General features: G+C 43.0%; 1 protein-coding gene across 2 annotated transcripts; it reads right to left on the reverse strand.

Annotated features, from left to right (window-relative positions):
• Window positions 1–2,750: 2,750 nt before the first annotated feature.
• On the reverse strand, window positions 2,751–17,105 carry TLR5 (toll like receptor 5). 2 transcript variants are annotated; one of them, XM_062573521.1, is made up of 4 exons: window positions 16,971–17,105; window positions 12,143–12,172; window positions 10,754–10,884; window positions 2,751–6,528 (listed from the first exon to the last, which is right to left on the reverse strand). In XM_062573521.1, exon 4 carries the CDS (start codon window positions 6,522–6,524, stop codon window positions 3,939–3,941), a length of 2,586 nt encoding a protein of 861 aa, XP_062429505.1. In that variant the 5' UTR covers window positions 6,525–6,528; window positions 10,754–10,884; window positions 12,143–12,172; window positions 16,971–17,105; the 3' UTR covers window positions 2,751–3,938. The 2 variants fall into 2 exon arrangements, with proteins under 2 accessions (XP_062429505.1, XP_062429506.1); XM_062573522.1 differs by lacking the exon at window positions 12,143–12,172.
• Window positions 17,106–17,745: the final 640 nt, after the last annotated feature.

The raw sequence follows: 17,745 nt of genomic DNA on the forward strand, positions 1-17,745 counted from the left end.
GATATGCTACTTCGCAATTTGCAATGTCCTCACCACTCACTTCTGCCACTCGCTTGTGTATTGCTCTTTGTCTGTAAGGGTAAAGTATTTTGCCAGGTGAGTCTTGCTTTGTGATTTAACTAGACTGCTGGTATTTATAGTTCCAGCAAGAAAAGAATATATTAAAGCCATTGTAAAATAATCAGCGCTGTATGAAATGGAAAAGGTGAGATATAATAATCTGAAACCCAGATGCCCTCTGGCAGTGAGAGGTGACTGCTGTACAGTCTCTAAGAGGAGGGATTAGCAAAAAACATAATTGCTTGGGACAGTGAAAGTTGACCACACAAATACATCAACATGGCCACATCCAGCTGAAAGCCTGTATGATTTAATAGAGATAGATCTTTTGGAGGATCACACAGTTAGAAATTTGAGAGCAAAATGTAACTGTCTGAAACTTTTCTGAGTCTAGTATGGGTACTGGATGGACAGAGAAGCCTGGTAATACATGTGGCATACTGTTGTTGACTTCTGTTGATTCCCTCTGTAGGAGCATGTTTAGAGACTCTGAGTTCTGGTCCTGTGCACCCTGACTTCTCACAGGAGCCTGTATAATCTGTGGACAGTTTTATCAGCTGTAACTGTTGAACAGTCCTGCCCATTTTAACCAGGTAATGTTTATAAAATGTGATGCAATCGTGGGAGTAGGCTTTACTATTAAACATCACACCTGATACCATATGGCACTGAGTCACTGTCCTCTGAATAGTCCCTGTGCTGCTACTGCAGATAAATTCACCAGCTTCTGTCTTAATAGCTTACTTTAGAGCCAGTGTCGCACTTCACACCCTATTCTGGATGCTCTCCAACAAGTTAATGTCTTTCACTGGAGTAAGGTGAGTAAAAATGATGAGAGTATCCTTAACTAAAAAGTCATAAAATTCTAATAGAGCAGTAATGTTCCCAGTGAGCCTAAAGGGAATCTGATCAATAGCTGTGAGGTTGAGGCTCTATTTATGGCCTTAATTCATCAGGCGTAGTCATTCTCCATTTTTGTACAGGATACTTTTGTGGTTTCTGCTGAGCAGACCAGGATAAAGTCTGCAAGCCCTTTCTCGACAATTCCCCCAGGACTTGTCATTTAAGAAGTGACTCCACAGAAGTGCTGATAAAGATCCTATGACCTATCTGAAGAGAATTTTTCATTGTATAGGACAGACTGAACCAACTGTATTTGCTCTGAGTAGTTTCACGGTGAGTAAAAAAGAAAGTTATTTCAGGTCTTTTTAAAACTTCCTATTGAAGCTATTCACATGCTTATGAACCACTCTGCAGTCAGGAATGTGCCCAGTAGCATGCCCTCCAAAAATACTTTTCTGCCTTTTGCCCACCCTTTATGGTAGAATTTGCAAGGGGCCAGATGAGAGCTACTTCTACTGGCTCTAAACTGCTTTGTGGTAGAAGGAAGTTTTCCCAGCTTCTCCTAACACAGTTTTGATCTCCTTAAGCTTCTAAAGTGGTATATAAGGACTGAGGCAGAGGATGAAATTTCACCCAACAGCTTTTATCTTCTCAGGAAGTTCTTATTAAAATCTGCATATAAAAAGGTCAGAACCTTCCAAAGACCAAAGTAAATACACGTTTTATGTTAGTCATCTCCCACCAGCAGGATAAGCATAAAGTAGACAGAAACATTTCAAATGTAGTGTCAAAGCCTTGGTAGAGCCATCTCAGTAATCTCTGCACATGCTTGTTAGATAGTTCCTGCATATGTAGGTTAGCTGAAGTAAGTTTTAAGTATCTGAAGTGATAGGAGTACCTTATAAATACACAGAAAGGTCCTAACTGGAGAGGGCTCTCAGTCTACGTTTGAATGAGTGTCACTATCAAAACCTTTTTTGTCATTTCTCAAGCACAAAAAAAAAAAAAAAAAGAAAAAACAAAAAACAAAAAAAAAAACCCACATATTTTATGCCATGTGCAGCTCCACAGATGCTGACAGCTGAGACCTGCACATGATCTTGGTTGGACGGATTCATTCCTGCCCGGCAGATGTTACTTCAATGCAAAGTATTCCCCGGTGTAACCTCTGACTCAGGAGGATGCCTGTAACTATTCGCACTTGCAGGGCTGGGGAGGGGGAAAGGGGGGCAGGTAAGTGGGGCATTTCCAGAGGGCTCGGAGAGGTGCGCCGGGCAGGCGGTGGCTCCCCGGAAAGCCCCGGGCTCGGGGGAGGCCCTCGGCTGTCCCCAGCAGCCTGGCCGGGGGCAGCCGCGGCGGGCGGCGAGCCCCGGCGCTTCCCCGAGCCAACAGCGCCGCCCAGGGCCTCCCGAGCACAGACCCGGCTCTTCACCTCCCTCCCGCCTTAAAATTTTCCAAGGTTTGGCCCTTTTATGTTCCTGAATGACTACACTGAGGAGGAAGTAATATTTCACTGTAGCAGTTATAGCAGTATAAATCGTATATAGTGGTACATTTAGAGTAAATTAGATCAGCCACAGGCACAGCTATATTCGGATGACTGCATGAAGTGGATTATACGTTATCAAAATAGTTAAAGCAGTAGTATTTGTCGGCAGCTAAGGTCTAGATAACCAGTTTATACATCACTGTCCATCCCTGCTTCTTTACTACAGTGAAAAACTTACTCAGTCCATATTGAAATAAGTTTGGTAAGCTTTTGTTGAATAAATGTATAAAACCACATGAACAATTTTCTTGGGGAATGTGTCACAGCCAAAATAAAGAATACAGGTTTTATAACAGTGCACACCGAGTCTGACTTTTATTTAAAATGACTCTGATCAAATCTCTGAAGTTACACACCAGGACAAAACAGTGGCATAAGTTTTAGAGAAGAGATAAGATATCAGATGCCAATCATACTAGAAAACTATTTCAATAGGAGCAGAAAAAAAAATCCGAGAGTTGATGTGGACGCAGGCCGTGCAGAGGACAACTCAGGTTACTCAGCTGCCATCTGCACTTTCCACGCTCAGCGGGCAAAAGCTGTCTGGTGGCTGCTGGGCTATCGACCTTGTCACCGGCACACAGCCCTCGCGGCTGCTGAGGTAGGTTGGTGCGCGCCCTTCTCGCAGGGGGCCGGGGCCGTGCTGGAGGCACAGGGCAGTGCAGCCCGCGCTGCGCGGTGGCTGTGTCCTGTGAGAGCTGGCAGCACACGGGATGCAGCGCTGCTCGGGAAGGGGCTGCTCCCTTCTCTCTGCCCATGCAGGGAAGAAGCCGGCTTGCCTGAAAAACTTCCTAGGGGGAACAGCAGCAAACGAAGTAGCCCCACAACTGAAGTTTTACCACCATGCAGAGACGTTACGGAGGGGACAGGGATGAGTGAAATTCAAAATCTGTCTATTCCAGTTGAGAATTTAGGCTAAATGAGGGGTAAACAAGTAAATAAAATCTGTGTTCCACCAATTTCCAGGGTAAAGTTGGGGAACACTGATGCCCTTTTGACATAGGGCATGAAAAGTTACAGAGGTCAGAAAGCAGAGCAGCAAGTAATCCATGAACCGGTCGGTGACCAGGGTAGGCCACAGAGGGAAGCATATTTGCGGCTGCTCATGCTCTACCACTGTTTTTTTTTTTTTTTTTTTTAAAAAAAAAGGAAAGAAAAGGCACCCTCCTCCCACAGAAACAGAGACAAGTATGCTGCAAGTACGTAGCACTCTGAAAATTAAAGTTTCTCGAGCTGAGAAATCCAAAATGCAAGCCACCCATGATTCATTTAATTCTTCTGAAAATGTGTGTTATAGTCCGTGCAATAACTACACTTTCTTGTATTTGTAAGTTTCTTTCAAGCGGTTTCCATGTTTAGTAAGAGCTAAACTGAAATAGTTTTATTGCAACCTGCTTTTGCAAGAAAAGCTGAAGAAGCTTGTGTTTCTTCCTCCCACAGCACAGCTGGAAATAGACTATTTACAAAGGCAGCAACCCATACCATATCAGCGTGAGACTGTTGCTACAGTCTGCAGCTCTACACCACTGACTTTCCTTTTCACTTTTTTCTCTTTCAGAATTTGGCGAGAAAGGTTATTTAAAAACCAGTCTACATCTTGATGGTCTTCAGGCCACCGCAGATACTTACTCCGTTGTAAAAAGATTCGAATTGGTTTGTGTTTCATCAGTTGATACTGAGAAAGTGACCCAACCACTACCATAATGAGGACATCTTTCAGATCACAAAAATATCTGCTCTGGGCAAAATTAAAGGCTTCCACACACCACCCATCTTTGAGAAACTGCCTTGTCACAATGCAAACTGTTTTCCTGCTGTTCCAAATGGCATCACGAATATTGTTGATATGTTCTTCCCCAGGCAAGAAATCTCTTTCCTCAAAGCACAAGGTAAATCTGTTTTTGTCAAAATACTGTGAATCCAGGTGTTTAAGTAAAGCATGCTGGACCCATTCAAAGTCGTTTTTGCTGTAGCACAAATATGCATCATATCTATACTCACTTGTATCAGGTGCTTGTTGACGGCTGTCTATCAAAGTTCTTGTGACAGTTTTATACCAGACAAAACAAATCCCCCGACAGCGAGTAAAAATGACGACTGCCATCATAAACATTACCAGGGTGACAGAAGTGAAGATGAATACTGAGAACCTGAGAGACTGCTGAAGTTCATCTTCACTGCAATCATCATATAGCAGAAAAGACAGAGGTACCCCATCAAAAGCAGGTGGATATACACAGTATCTGTCATACTGTGAGCCAGCTAGGGTTACATTCGTTTCATTCAGCCACAGTAGTAAGCTCTTTAAATTACAATCACAGACATACTTATTGTGTGTTATATCCAGGATGCTCAAAGTCATAAAGATTTCAGGCTCAGGGGAGAAAAGCTGGTTTCCAGACAAGTTTAGGTTTGCTAGGCTTTGTGGAAAAGTCCCGGGAGAAAGATGAGACAATAGGTTGGAAGCTAGATTAAGTCTTTGTAGAGATGTTAGACCTCTAAAAACCTCTTGTGGAAGAGCACTGAGGTAGTTGTTATTCAGATGTAGAACCTGCAGTTTGGAGAGTACCCTGAATACATCCAAACATAAACCTCTCTCCCACACAAGCTGTAACATATTTTCTCCTAGATCTATATAGATTATCTGATTGTTTTCTATAACATTAACTCTTTTCACACAGTAAGAGAAGCGATTCTGTTTTAAGAAGATATACTGCAAATCTGGAACTTGGAAAAGTATATACAGGTCACCCAGGTTTTCCAACCAATTTCTTTCTAAATCAAGAAATGTTGCAACTATTGCTCTGTCAGCTACAGACATCAGCTTATTGTCACCGAAAAAGGCAGTGGTCAGATCTGGAAAAGAAGGGAGTTTTTTAATAGCATTGTCTCGAAGATCAATTATTTCTAGATTTACTAAACTATTGAATGATTTTTGACCAATCTCCCCAATATGATTTTGCTGTAAATCAATAAGCATTACACTATGTAGCCCCTCAAAAGTATAATCGTACAACTCGCCTAAAAGATTACCTGAGAGATTGAGAGTTTTTAGATTTCCCAAGCCAAAAAATGCATGCCTTTGGATTTGATTTATCTTGTTTCTGCAAAGGTTCAGCAATTCCAAACTACCAAGGCTTTGAAAGACTAAAGAATTGAGAGAGAAAATGTAGCCATCTGAAATATCAAGCAAATGAAGATTACTTCCTGCTAGACCTGTAAATGTATTTTCATCTGGATTTTTTAAGTTATTGAAGCCAAATCCTGAACCCATTATATGAGAATTAAGTTTTAAAGAACTGATTTGAGTCCCTTTTATGGCTGTACAGAAATACTGGACTTGCTCTGCATTCCAACCACTGTGACCAAGGTCCAATGAGGTCAATGTAATGTTTCTGAAAGGATTTGGGCATTTCTCCCAGGCCGTTAGACTGGTATGGTATAACCTGTTAGAATTGAGGTTAAAAAATAAAAATCTTTTTCCTTGGAAGCTGGTGAGGTTGCTTTCACACAGGTTGGATATCTTGTTGAGTTTCAGGTCCACAGTTTTCAAGACTGTCAGATTAGAAAACAAGGGATGAGGCTGAAGTTTTGTGATTTGGTTCTTTGAAAGATCCAGTTCTTCTAAGGACCTCAAATCTCGAAAGTAGTGTTCCGTCAGGATGGAGTCTCCAAGACTGTTAGAAAACAGCAGGAGAACAGTCAAATTTGGCAAGTCCACAAAAGCATCAAGATCCAGTTGAAGAATCCCATTGAAACCTAAATCTAAGACACGAAGGTTTGGCAGGTTCCTGAAAGCTGCTTTTCCTATAGTAACAGGAACGACATGCTGTGTTCCGATTTCCAACACCACCAAGTGCTCCAGCAGTGGGAATGAAGTTGCATTCACTTGTCTGATATAGTTGAAACTTAGCAAAAGCTTCATTGTATCCTTTGGCACAAGTGGAACATCTGTGAGGTTGCAGAAATAATATTGGGAGATTTGGCCTTCTGAATAACAGCTTCTAGAGGCATATATATCTCTAGCTAGAGATATTCCAAAAACAAGTACTAGCTGTCGATGTAACATCATTAATCTGTATGAAAAAAAAGTGAAAACAGCTAGAATCAGTTATGCATTTGGCTATCTACCCAATAAGGTTGTGTAGTATGTTTTTTAACAGCTGTAGAATGAAAGACAAATGTCACATTAAAAATAACTAGTGATTTGTCATTCATCCTTTCGCTCAAAGTCTAATAGGCAGGTATCGTCTGGCTACTCAGAAGATGGGTTCTAAAGAGATATGAGCACCTAATACCTGAAGAGTAACCCTCTTTTATGTATCTTAAGGTGGGCACCAAAACCCCACTAGTAAAGCATGAAAAATCTTGACCCAGCTTTTTAATTTGCATCACTGAAGCGACACCAATAGCATACTAGCTTAAAAATAATTCTGTAATCAGTGATCCAAACAGGATTCAACAGTTTGGACTACAAGTGCAATACTGCAATCATCTCAACAGAGCAGGCATCATGCTGGTCTTTCCCTCAACCCTCTCCTTGTGAGGGTAACCAGTGAAGCTGGTTGGAATTCAGATCGCTGTAACAGAGCACTGCCTAACTCAGACATGAATTTTAAAGAGAGGGACTTCATCTGGGGCTCCATGACCCTAAAATTAACCTTGCAAAGTGAAACTGTTCTTGAAAAAGTGGTAAAACATTTTTGAATGTATAGACAGGAACAAGGCTAACAACGAAGGAAAAGAAAAATGCTATAGCCTGAAGCAATGCTGCGAGAGTTCATGCTTGTGGTCATTTATTACTTGACACAAATTCACATTTTTGTGAAAAACCACATTTGCTGAACTGAACATTGTCAGATTCTACAAAAAAGTACACAATAAAGCATACAACTCATTGATGAAGGTGTTTATTAATTTATTCTCTCTTTGGATTTTTCCCTGCATCATGCCATCTGTGTCTCTTTCTTTCTTTTGTACAAAAACATCTGCAAAGCATGGAAGATCTTTTTTTTTTATTGAGCATGGTTAAAAAAAAAAAGAGAGAGAGAGAGAGAGAGAGCGCAAATTATTAGCCCTGAAGAGGTGGTTTGTGTACTGTAGTTTAAAAATCTGTTAACTAAGATTGCAACCATCAGCATCTCCATTTTAAAAAGTATTCACTGAAATGATTTACTGACTAACAACCAACAGAAGACGTTTTGTAACCTCTGGCACGATCTGCATAAAAACTGGTTAGTGTAAATCCTTGTGGAACTAAATACCTAGTGGACATCTAACGGCAGTTAAGTAAATCTATTTCAGAAAGGAAAAAATAATTGTGCTTTGAGGAAATGATTAAAAAGAGATAATTCCCATTAATTATTATCAGTTGAGCATACTGCTTCTTTAAAACTTTGCCCAGAGCACAAGTACAGATTAGGAAGATGCTATGCAGAATATTCATCCCTAGAACTAAAACCATCTTATGCTTGTTGCCATCATGCCAAGTATACAGACGTCTGGGAAACAAAAACATATGTCAGTAGAAACCACTATGATATTCATGCCCCAAACACCAAATAAAAGAGCTAGCCCAGTTTTTTATAGACTATCTGCTGAATAGGGATTACAAGCACATTATAATACCATCAATCTTACTACTTTGACACACTCTCACAGTATTTAATGTTTTTTTGGAAACATACTCCAACTCATCTGATTAGAGTAAAATCTTAAGTTAAGCAAACCTTAAGTAAAATCTTAACTTAAGTACCTAAAAGATTAGTGATTGCTAAGGTGAGCCTGAAAATGTCAACTGTAAAGGTGCAAACACCAAGTGGAAAAAATGCATATCCTACAACTTATTTTAAGTTTTTAATCTTGTCATTTTTTAAGGCAATCTCATGGTTTTGGGACCAGACCTGATTCTTGAATGTGAAAGAATTTATGACTATAGGATAGAGTACTAAAGCCTTAAGTCTTGGCAGTCAAATTTCATTCATATTTTGTCTCAGTAAGGGTTTTAGTATTTGCTCCAAAGAAAGGCAAGTTGAAGGTAGTGAATATCAAAATTCTGTTAGAGACTTTAATGCATCTATGGGAAATTATTCCTAGTACTGACTAATAATTGTATTTTCTATTCCCTGTTTCTGACCCACCATGTTAAAAGAGAACATTATAAACAGTAAACTAGATTTTTAAGACTATGTTACTACAAAATATTGTAGATTATTAAGAAAAACACAGCTAAACATACATTAGATCATTCAAGATTATTTTCTTTTTACTTTTCTCTTTGCCTGAACCATGAAAACAAAACATCAAGTTTCCCTTTTATTATTTGGCTAACTATTATGAATGGTTCTTGTTGATACCATAATATAACATTGCAAATGTACCATACAGTTAGCACAAAGTAATTGTTAATTATATTATCTTTCAAATGTTTAAATTTCTACTCCTGCTATTTGCCCAAATACTGTGGCTGTTCTTTAAAGTTTGGGCAAAGTCACAGCATTACCAAAACTAGTGAGAAAGTATTTTGGAAATCAAAATTTAATAGACATGTAACTCAGCTTACAATAAAGAAGAGTTCAAAATGTTTAAAGTGAAGCTATTAGAAAACATTATTCTTTTAAAGATTAAAATTTTATTTTTATTATGAGAAAATAAGAGAATGATGACAGATTTCTAACTGCCTCTGCTTCTACATCCATCTTCTTTTCCACATTATTGTAAGCTGAAGATGTCTCTAAGATCCTCTTAACAGCCCTAACATTCAACTTCAGCTCAGGTTTGGTGACAAGGATAGTTTCAGGTTTGCTCCCTCAATTTTTCTGTGCAACTACTACCTTTTCCCCCAAATCTTGGCCCTCTGTGAACAGAAGGAAAATAAGTAATGCTTACTGCTCTCAGAGGTTTCTAACTTAACAAAATACCGCTATACAGCACTTCACATAACTCTGCGCTACTGTACATGAGCACCTGAATGTTGGGAAGAACATTCCTCCTGCAAAATGACCGTCATCCTATCCACTTACCTGCCCATGCAGGCACCAGGAGATGAAGAATTGTGTAAATGGCTAATTTGTTACTGAAAATAGTAAATACTGAAATAGAAAATACTGAAAATGAAAGTTAGAGAAGTAGAGCTCAGCATGTGGGATTTTCTTTCATTCTACACTGTCAGAAAGGGGAAGTGACAAAGGGAAGCAGAGAAGTAGGAGAAGGAAGAAAAAGGGAGCAAATGCTTTTGCAATGGGAAGTCCTAAGCAGAGAATGTTTCATGTTTTCAGATCAAAGGAACGAACTTTTACACTAGAAGATGGATATGTTTATCTAGATCTAAAGGGAGCAAGCACATACATACAGAATACAAATATTCTAGTTCTGGTCTCAGACTGCTCCAAGAATATGCTTCTGAATGAGTAAAAACAAATCCAGCTCTTTTGAGCAGTCTGGAACAGACCTCTACTGTTGCACCAACTTTTTTTTTTTTTTTTTTTTTTTTTAACAACTCATTTTTGGTTTACTTTGTTTTCATCAGCTAGAAGCCTTCACCAGCACAGCAATACAGGAAGGGAACTGACAGAATTGGGGACAGCATGTTGTAGCTCCTATCCAGCCCAGCACAGCTATTCACACCTCAGGACACCAGCAGACGCCTTCAGCAAGCAGGGCTTGAAGTATTGAAACTACAGCTGAAAAGGAAGGCTAATACTGTCACCTTTCCTGTGCAGACCATCCAGGAAAGAAGTTAAGAGTAACAACTATTCCCATGGAGAGTGACAAAGCACTTGCCATTCCCTTTTCCAAGCTCCCAACTAAAATGCACTTGAGGTCAAATAAAGAAAGAATAGGTTACTTATCTTACATTTGTGCTTGCTGATAGTTGAGAGTATTCACTTGCTCTTTTAGAAGAGTGATGTGCAAGGAAATTCTGCAGTCTCAGTAGTAGTTCTGTGCTGAATCAGCTTTCAGCAGCATGTTCACTCTCCTTAGCAGCCTCCCCAGTGTCTACTACTCAATCCTAGGCCAAATGCCAGTGCATGCCAATTCAACTGAAGTATACCATACGTACTAATGACAATGAGCAGCTGGCCTAAATGGTTCTGATCTGTCTGCCACAGTTTTGGGGAACCAAGCAGCAGAGATGCTGGTTGTCTGAACAGACTTTACAGAAACCCAGTCTCTGATGCAGTTATCAAAAAAATTTGAAGAGTTTAGGAATCTTTTCAACAACCTACTGCAGCGACTGTAATATCCTTCCATGGAGATGCTTCCTAGATGATTAGTCAGCAAGAGGAATTGTGCACTCACCTCTGGAACAGACTACTTGAAATAATTCTGTGAAGATGGATCAAGAACACTGGTCATTCGGGCATTCAGGATGTGGTTGGTAGATTAAAAAAAAAGACTAGGCAGAGGTAAACTGGTGAATTTTTCATTATCTGCACAAAAAAAAGAAAAAAAAGAAATGCAACTTGTTTGCTCATACTAACTCTCACGAGAAAATCTAAGCCATTTTGTGTAGATCATTGAATCACGGGGGCAGGGGTGCATGCATGCATGCGTTGATAAAGGTGGCATGTATCTTTTGACAAGTGTGTGAAAGACTCATCTCTAATTATTGCAAGCCTGCAGAGGGGGAAAAAGAAAGAACTAAATCATTTTGCCAAGCTGAAATTCCCCTCTACCCCACTCCAAAGCTAAAGGCCTTGCTGGTGGAACAGCAGCATGTGCGAGCTCACTTGGGAGGCTGCATGAGCGCTGCTTTTATCATAATGGCTGTATGAAAAACATCATTATTCATCACAGATAGCACAAAATCTCCCCACAGAAAAGGAGGAATGAAAGAAAGGCTTGAACAACTTTGGAATGTATTTTTTGCTTGTAAAATCAGTGCATGGAAAAATATTCCTCCTTTTTTCCCTCTCCATATCCATGGATACTGCAGGGGCACAAGTACAGTTAAAATCTAATAAACTGGGGATCTTGACCATGTAGAGCTTCTAAATTCAGTTTGAAGCAGTTATAACCTTAGTATGAAATCGTTCTAGCATATTGTGCCTCTACGCAAACAGGGAATCCAACATTATTGGCAAACACTGCATTATGTCTTTCCCACACCAGAAACAACAATCAGGTGTTAAACTATCTTGAGGCAAGGGATCAACTGATTCCTAGAGTTAGTCATAGACCTTCCTGCTAGAAGCTGGCAAAGTGCAGCAGTGACATACACTAGTATCACCAATAATAAAAGTGGCTGCTGATACAAAGCATAAGGGCAGGAAAGAACAACTGAGAAAAGGGAAAAATAAGGAGGAGGAGTTTGGAAGCTTTGAGTAGGTGAGGACATTTTGCTTGGCTACAAGATAAATCTGGTTCAATATGAACAAACTAGGTTAAGAGGACTCCCAAAGTTCAAAGGCTTCTGAGTCAGTCCATGAATCCTGGAAGAAGAATCATGACAAGGCTGAAGAAATCCCAATTATTCTCTCCTCTTTCCTCTTTCTAACTCAGTTTACTTTCCAGAACATATGTTAGGAAAATGTTCATATTCTGATGGTATTAGAGTTTAAATGACTGATCTTTGCACATTTATAACTGATCTTTGGCCATTGGTGCTCTGGCCAAGCACCTTTTGGATTATAAGGTGCTTGGAAAACTCCTAGGAAAAGGCTAACAGCAGATAGAACAGTCTATTACCTCTTGGCATGGTAACAGGAAAGTGCAGAGCTGTAATACATGACAAAATACACATATAAGTTGTTGGCACTTAGGACTGAAATGGTCTCACACACTTCACCAGTGAGGGACAAGAATGCTGGGCAACCCAGAAGCGCCTCAGGAGTTTATGAGAGAGTTTGTCTTTCTACTCCTAAACTGAGTCTTGAGATGGCAACAAAAATCTCAGTTATCTCCATCATTTCTTCTTCAGACCCTTCAGATCTTCTTTTCACTATACTTCAGCTTAAGCATAGACCAAGTGAGTCTGCATATAAAGTAGGTTTTAGCTCTACATTAGCATCACCCACCGCATCTGTCCTCTTTCCACTAAGGTACCTAAAACAGTTGGGCTGGTTATCTGTAACTGTCAAGTTTTCTGAAGAAGGGTCATATCTATAGAGGCTAATGGCTGTAATACTGGAAACTGGTAAAACAAAGTGGAAGGATATGCTGAAAGTAGAACTGAGGAGCAGTTAACTACAGCTCTCAAATTCTGCCAAACAAAAAGGGAATACTGATTAGATACAACAATATGTCAAGGCTACACACTCACAAAGAGTAGAGGACAGTAACATCAGTTGATAATTTTGTACTTAGCTCTTTGGAATCTAAAAATGAAGCCTGTTTATGGCTTTTTAGCTAAACTAGGTTTTCAGATTAAACAAATCAAAATAAAACAACCAATGTTCTCTTCCCAGATAATTCAAGGAATTCATCTTCCAAATCCTGCTCAGCAAAAAGTCCTCACAAATCTTGCATTCTTGTTTACAAATCAGCCGAGCTTCTACTGGAGAGGTGTAACATACTCTTGTCTGGAAGATGTGCCTATAGTCTAAAAGGTTAAAGCAGTTTCTGTGCATCAAAACCAGACTGAAGCCTCTCAGCCTGACTGAGGAAGGCTAAAAACTAAGGTCTTTCACTGCTTTAAGTGCTGACTACTGGGTCATATCATCAGAGGCCACTCCTTTCAATGGGCAAAGCCTGAAAGACGTCCATGGCTAGCGGGCACTGCACTGAATGCAAAGCCGCAACTCTGCTGGAAGAGCACCAAACACACTTCGCAAATGAGGTCTGTTTGGGCGTAAACTCAAATACAGCACTTTCCAACTTAAAATCAGGAAGTATGTTTAGGACATATTGTGGTGGTTCCTTTCATGGATGGAGAATTTAAGACAATAAGGCATTAACCTAACAGAACAGAAGGAGTGTAAAAACAACTAGTTTAAGAAATCAGAAGTTACATGTGATCTAATCATCTAGTTTGTGTTCATTAGTTAGATTTGTTTTGATATCCTTTCAGACTATATGATGAGATGAGGACATCCATGCTTCAAAGGCAGTGTGTTTTCCATATTCTTATTATATTATTAGAGCTATTTAAAACGAAGTACTCTCTAGAAGGTTGAGGAAATAAAGCTGAACATCCACTAGACTAAAAAGTCTGTGGGCTATTTCTGCAGGGGAACAGCAGAAAACCTGACAGGCACTGAGAGTTTGCTGTGGCCCCTGACTCCAGGCCAGGTCCCAGCTCAGTTGTTTTTAGCCTCTGGCAGGGTTTAATGCCTCCCTCCCTACAAAGGGTCTCCCACTGAGCTTAGCCAGCCTGCTCTCCTTGCTGTCGGAGCAGACAGCTGTACCAGTTAGCCCAGTTAAAGGCCCCTAAAGGCCTAATTGCCAGGTACTGGTCCATCTGCCAGCCCCAGGCAGTGTCCAGGCCCTATCCACCATAATGCTGGTAAGGACTGATGAAGGCTGAGAGCCTCAATGTCAGACATGAGAAGAGGATTGATTCATAAGGGATCCTTATGCACCTGCAGGGCCTAAGAAAAAGAACCGCTCAAGGCTTCAGTACAGACAGGTAGGATCCCTGTTTTCTCAGCTTGCTGTTTTACTTGTTTCCCAGCAGAGACACTGATTAAAAGCTGCACAAACCACCTATGGCCGGTCATAGTCACAGCTCAGACATTCTTGCCTCTCACCCCAAATCCATGCTGACTTTCTTCTCTTTGAAAACTGGAAAGTCATGTGGTAAGTGCCTGGTCTAGACTAGATGCCACTTGAAGGAAGCAGTACTTCCCTCATTTTGCAACCCAGAAACTAAGAAAAGTAGCTCATTTCAGACTCCATTTTTTTACAAAGTAGCATTTAGCCCAGGGACAAAAGGTCCCTCTTCTGCTCATAAGGATAGCTAGAAGCAGCCAGGATTAAAACTCTGGTCTGGAAAAGATCATAGAGATAATAGGGAAAACCCCTCATAAACTACAGCCTAGTTGGAGACTGCAGTTCTTTTAGGAAGTCAGCTTTTGCAAATTGGATAGATGATACTCTGGAGGAAGCAAGAGTGAGCAAGTAGGGAAGAACCGTAATTCTTAGGGTCACTAGCAGGAGTTCCTGTGTGGCTAATAAGGGTCAGGCATAAAGCAGCAGTGTTGTTAGCAGAAGTAAGCAAACACGACAAAATGGCTAGCAGGAGGGAAACGGCACGGGTGCCACGTTTTCACTCCTGGGGCCCAGGATGGTAGGCACATTATTTATTAAGGAACTACTAAAAGACTATGGAGACAGGTGCAGAAGAACCATCTACTATGTAGAACCAGAAGCGGCAGTTGACAGCAGAGATGTTTGCTTCTGTGAAAAACAAGAAGAATCGAGGTAAGAAGTTTCATGTATGTTTTTAAAAAGCACTCAGAAGATAATAAGCCACAAATCCCCAGTGACAAAAGAACCACGATGTTATTATGGAAGAGAAACAGACAGCTGATTTGCCCAGCATTTGAGTGACAACAGAAACCTGCTCCATTAGTTCTAACTTGCCAGTGGAAGTGCATACATGTGAAAATCGCTGTACTCACAAACGTAGCTGACAACTTTGCAGCCTTGAAGCTGTTGTGCAAAGGAGCTATAACTAGCAAACAAGATATAGTAAAGTAGCTAGCTTTACTGAAATGGTCACTGTGCGAGTTTATCTATTTTGTTGGCTCACGGTATCTTAGGTCTAGGGTTCAGAAAGCCCTGCATACGCATCCCAGCTCCAGGGCCTATCTGCTGAATGTCCTCGTACAAGATGTTCCCAGCCCAGCTGAGAACACTAGCTGTCTCGCAGGCCAGCCTACCCATGACAGGCAATTAGAGTGGAAGCCAGGAGCCTGAACTAGAGTCACTATGCAAGGCATGCGGAAAGGTAGCCACCTGATTTCTGAATCCTTAAAAGACTGATAGTCTTACATGCAGGGACAGCCAAAAGAGAAATCCTAGTGTAGGGTATACTTCAAATTCTGCCCCTATACCAGCCCTGAGATAATAACCATGCTTCCTACCAAACGGGACCAACATTCCTAATCTGCTTGATTTCTCCCCCCTTTTTCAACACTAAGAGGAAGAGAAAGCTTCTCCTTTTTGAGAGAAAGCTAGCAATATCTTTGTTTAGCACATTAATGTATTGTGTGAAACAGCTGTACTCAATTCTGTCTTCTGCACAGTGCAATCCAAATCTTTTAAAAATCTTCAACATCCATTGCCACATGCCACAAAGGCATTGGTTATTTTGAACTGTGGGCACTCTGCTCTGCTCCTGATACAGCTCTTCTACCTCAGCGAATGACACTGAAGATTCCCTGAGTCAAAGACATGCATTCCAGCTAAAGGGAGGATGCTCAACATGGGGGCCGAGGGAGGTGAGTGAGGAGATCTGCTCTGAACACAACTTTGGTAGCCTGTCCATGGACATGTTCAAAACAGCAGCTGTCTTTAGAGAAGAGCCTGGATCCCTTTCTTGTCCTCCCCTGTAAATGGCAGTAGCTCCCGCCTCTTTATTGTAATGAATTTCTGTAAGTTCTTGCACTGTGACATAGCTTCAACAGGAAGGGTGAAGAGCACCAAAAGAGGAGATGTATGTCAGGATATGCCCTCAGGCAGAGGATGGAGCTGAATCAATGCTCCCATGCTTTTGGTGAATGCTTTTAGCAATGAGCCACTGGATTAAACATGTTGAGCAGCAACTTGCCACTGTTCTAAAAGAAAACAGCAGCCACTGCTGCAGTACGGGCAAAGTCTAAACTAAAAGCATGTCTGCACTGAAACATCCATGACACCTACTCAAACTGGATGCCAACTTCTCAACCCTGTCAGACTGAGGCATTACTGAGCACCTGCAGAAGCAAAATGTTTCATGCCGGAAACCTTCAGGGTTAAAAGAAAAAGCAGGGAGAACCCTTCGACATCTAGGAAGCTGGACTCTTGCAGGGTTAAGAGACAGGTGAGATTGTGCCTCATCAAGTCCCACTTTGTTGGAGCATGCTCAAGTGCCTTTTAGGAGCTTTATACCTTGGGTATCTATCTGTCTTTTAACATGAGCCTAACAATCCATGTCTGCCTTGGAAAAAAAATGCTGAACAGTGCACTGCTTTGAAAAATGTAAAATGCAACCTGGGCACCAAAAATCTTGCTGTGGGTGGGTACCATCTAATTTCTTACAGGCTCAAAGAAAGGAAGGCTGAGGGTAGCGAGGGAAGCAAAAGCTGCTGCACTTGGACACCTGCAAAGGGCCTTGGGAAGGGCAGCTCCGCAGCAGCAGGTAGGATCAGTCACAGTCATGGGGCTTGTCCAACCTGCCCGGGGGCCTGCAGGGAGGGGGGCTCTGCCAGGCGTTGCGGAAGTGAAAAGGGGGGACTGTGAATGACCCCTGTCCTCCTCCCAACATCGCTGTCAGCAGTGAAGTTTGCCACCGTGTTTTGGAAAGTGACGCTTGAGTATCCCCTTCAGCCTGGCCTCAACGCGAAAGACGGGGATGCAGAGGGCTACGAGTCACCTGTGCCTGCCGAGAAGGCCGCAGGACCCCCGGGCGCTCCCGTCCTTCATCGCCCAGCTGTGCCGCGGGCTCCTGCACCGTGCCCAAAGCAGCAGCCCCGCGGCTCGCCCCGCTCCGCCTGCCGCAGCGGGCAACACCGGGGCCGCCCGCGCTCGCCGCCGCCGCTCCAAGGCGCCGCCGCCGCCGCCGCTTCCCCGGGGCGCGGCGCGGGCCGGCGCTCGGGCGCCTGAGGGCGGCCCCGCCCCGAGGCGGAGCGGCGCGGCCGGTAACAGCACCGCCAACGGCCGCCGCGCGCGGGAGGGGCTGAGGCGAGGCGGAGCGGCGCGGCGCGGCCGGTAACGGCACCGCCAACGGCCGCCGCGCGCGGGAGGGGCTGAGGCGAGGCGGAGCGGCGCGGCGCGGCCGGTAACGGCACCGCCAACGGCCGCCGCGCGCGGGAAGGGCTGAGGCGAGGCGGCGCGGCGCGGCCGGTAACGGCACCGCCAACGGCCGCCGCGCGCGGGAGGGGCTGAGGGCGGCCCCGCCCCGAGGCGGCGCGGCGCGGCCGGTAACGGCACCGCCAACGGCCGCCACGCGCGGGAGGGGCTGAGGCGAGGCGGCGCGGCGCGGCGCGGCCGGTAACGGCACCGCCAACGGCCGCCGCGCGCGGGGTGTCCCACCCAGGCGGCCGGCGGGCATGGCACCTGCCCTGCCCTGCCCTGCGGGGAAGCAGCCGGGCTGCTGCGCCGCCGCCTTGCTGGCAAGCCCCGGGCTTGCGGGGCCGCTGGGGTTACGC

The sequence above is a fragment of the Rhea pennata genome, chromosome 3 (genome assembly GCF_028389875.1).
Source record: "Rhea pennata isolate bPtePen1 chromosome 3, bPtePen1.pri, whole genome shotgun sequence".
NCBI lineage: Eukaryota > Metazoa > Chordata > Aves > Rheiformes > Rheidae > Rhea > Rhea pennata.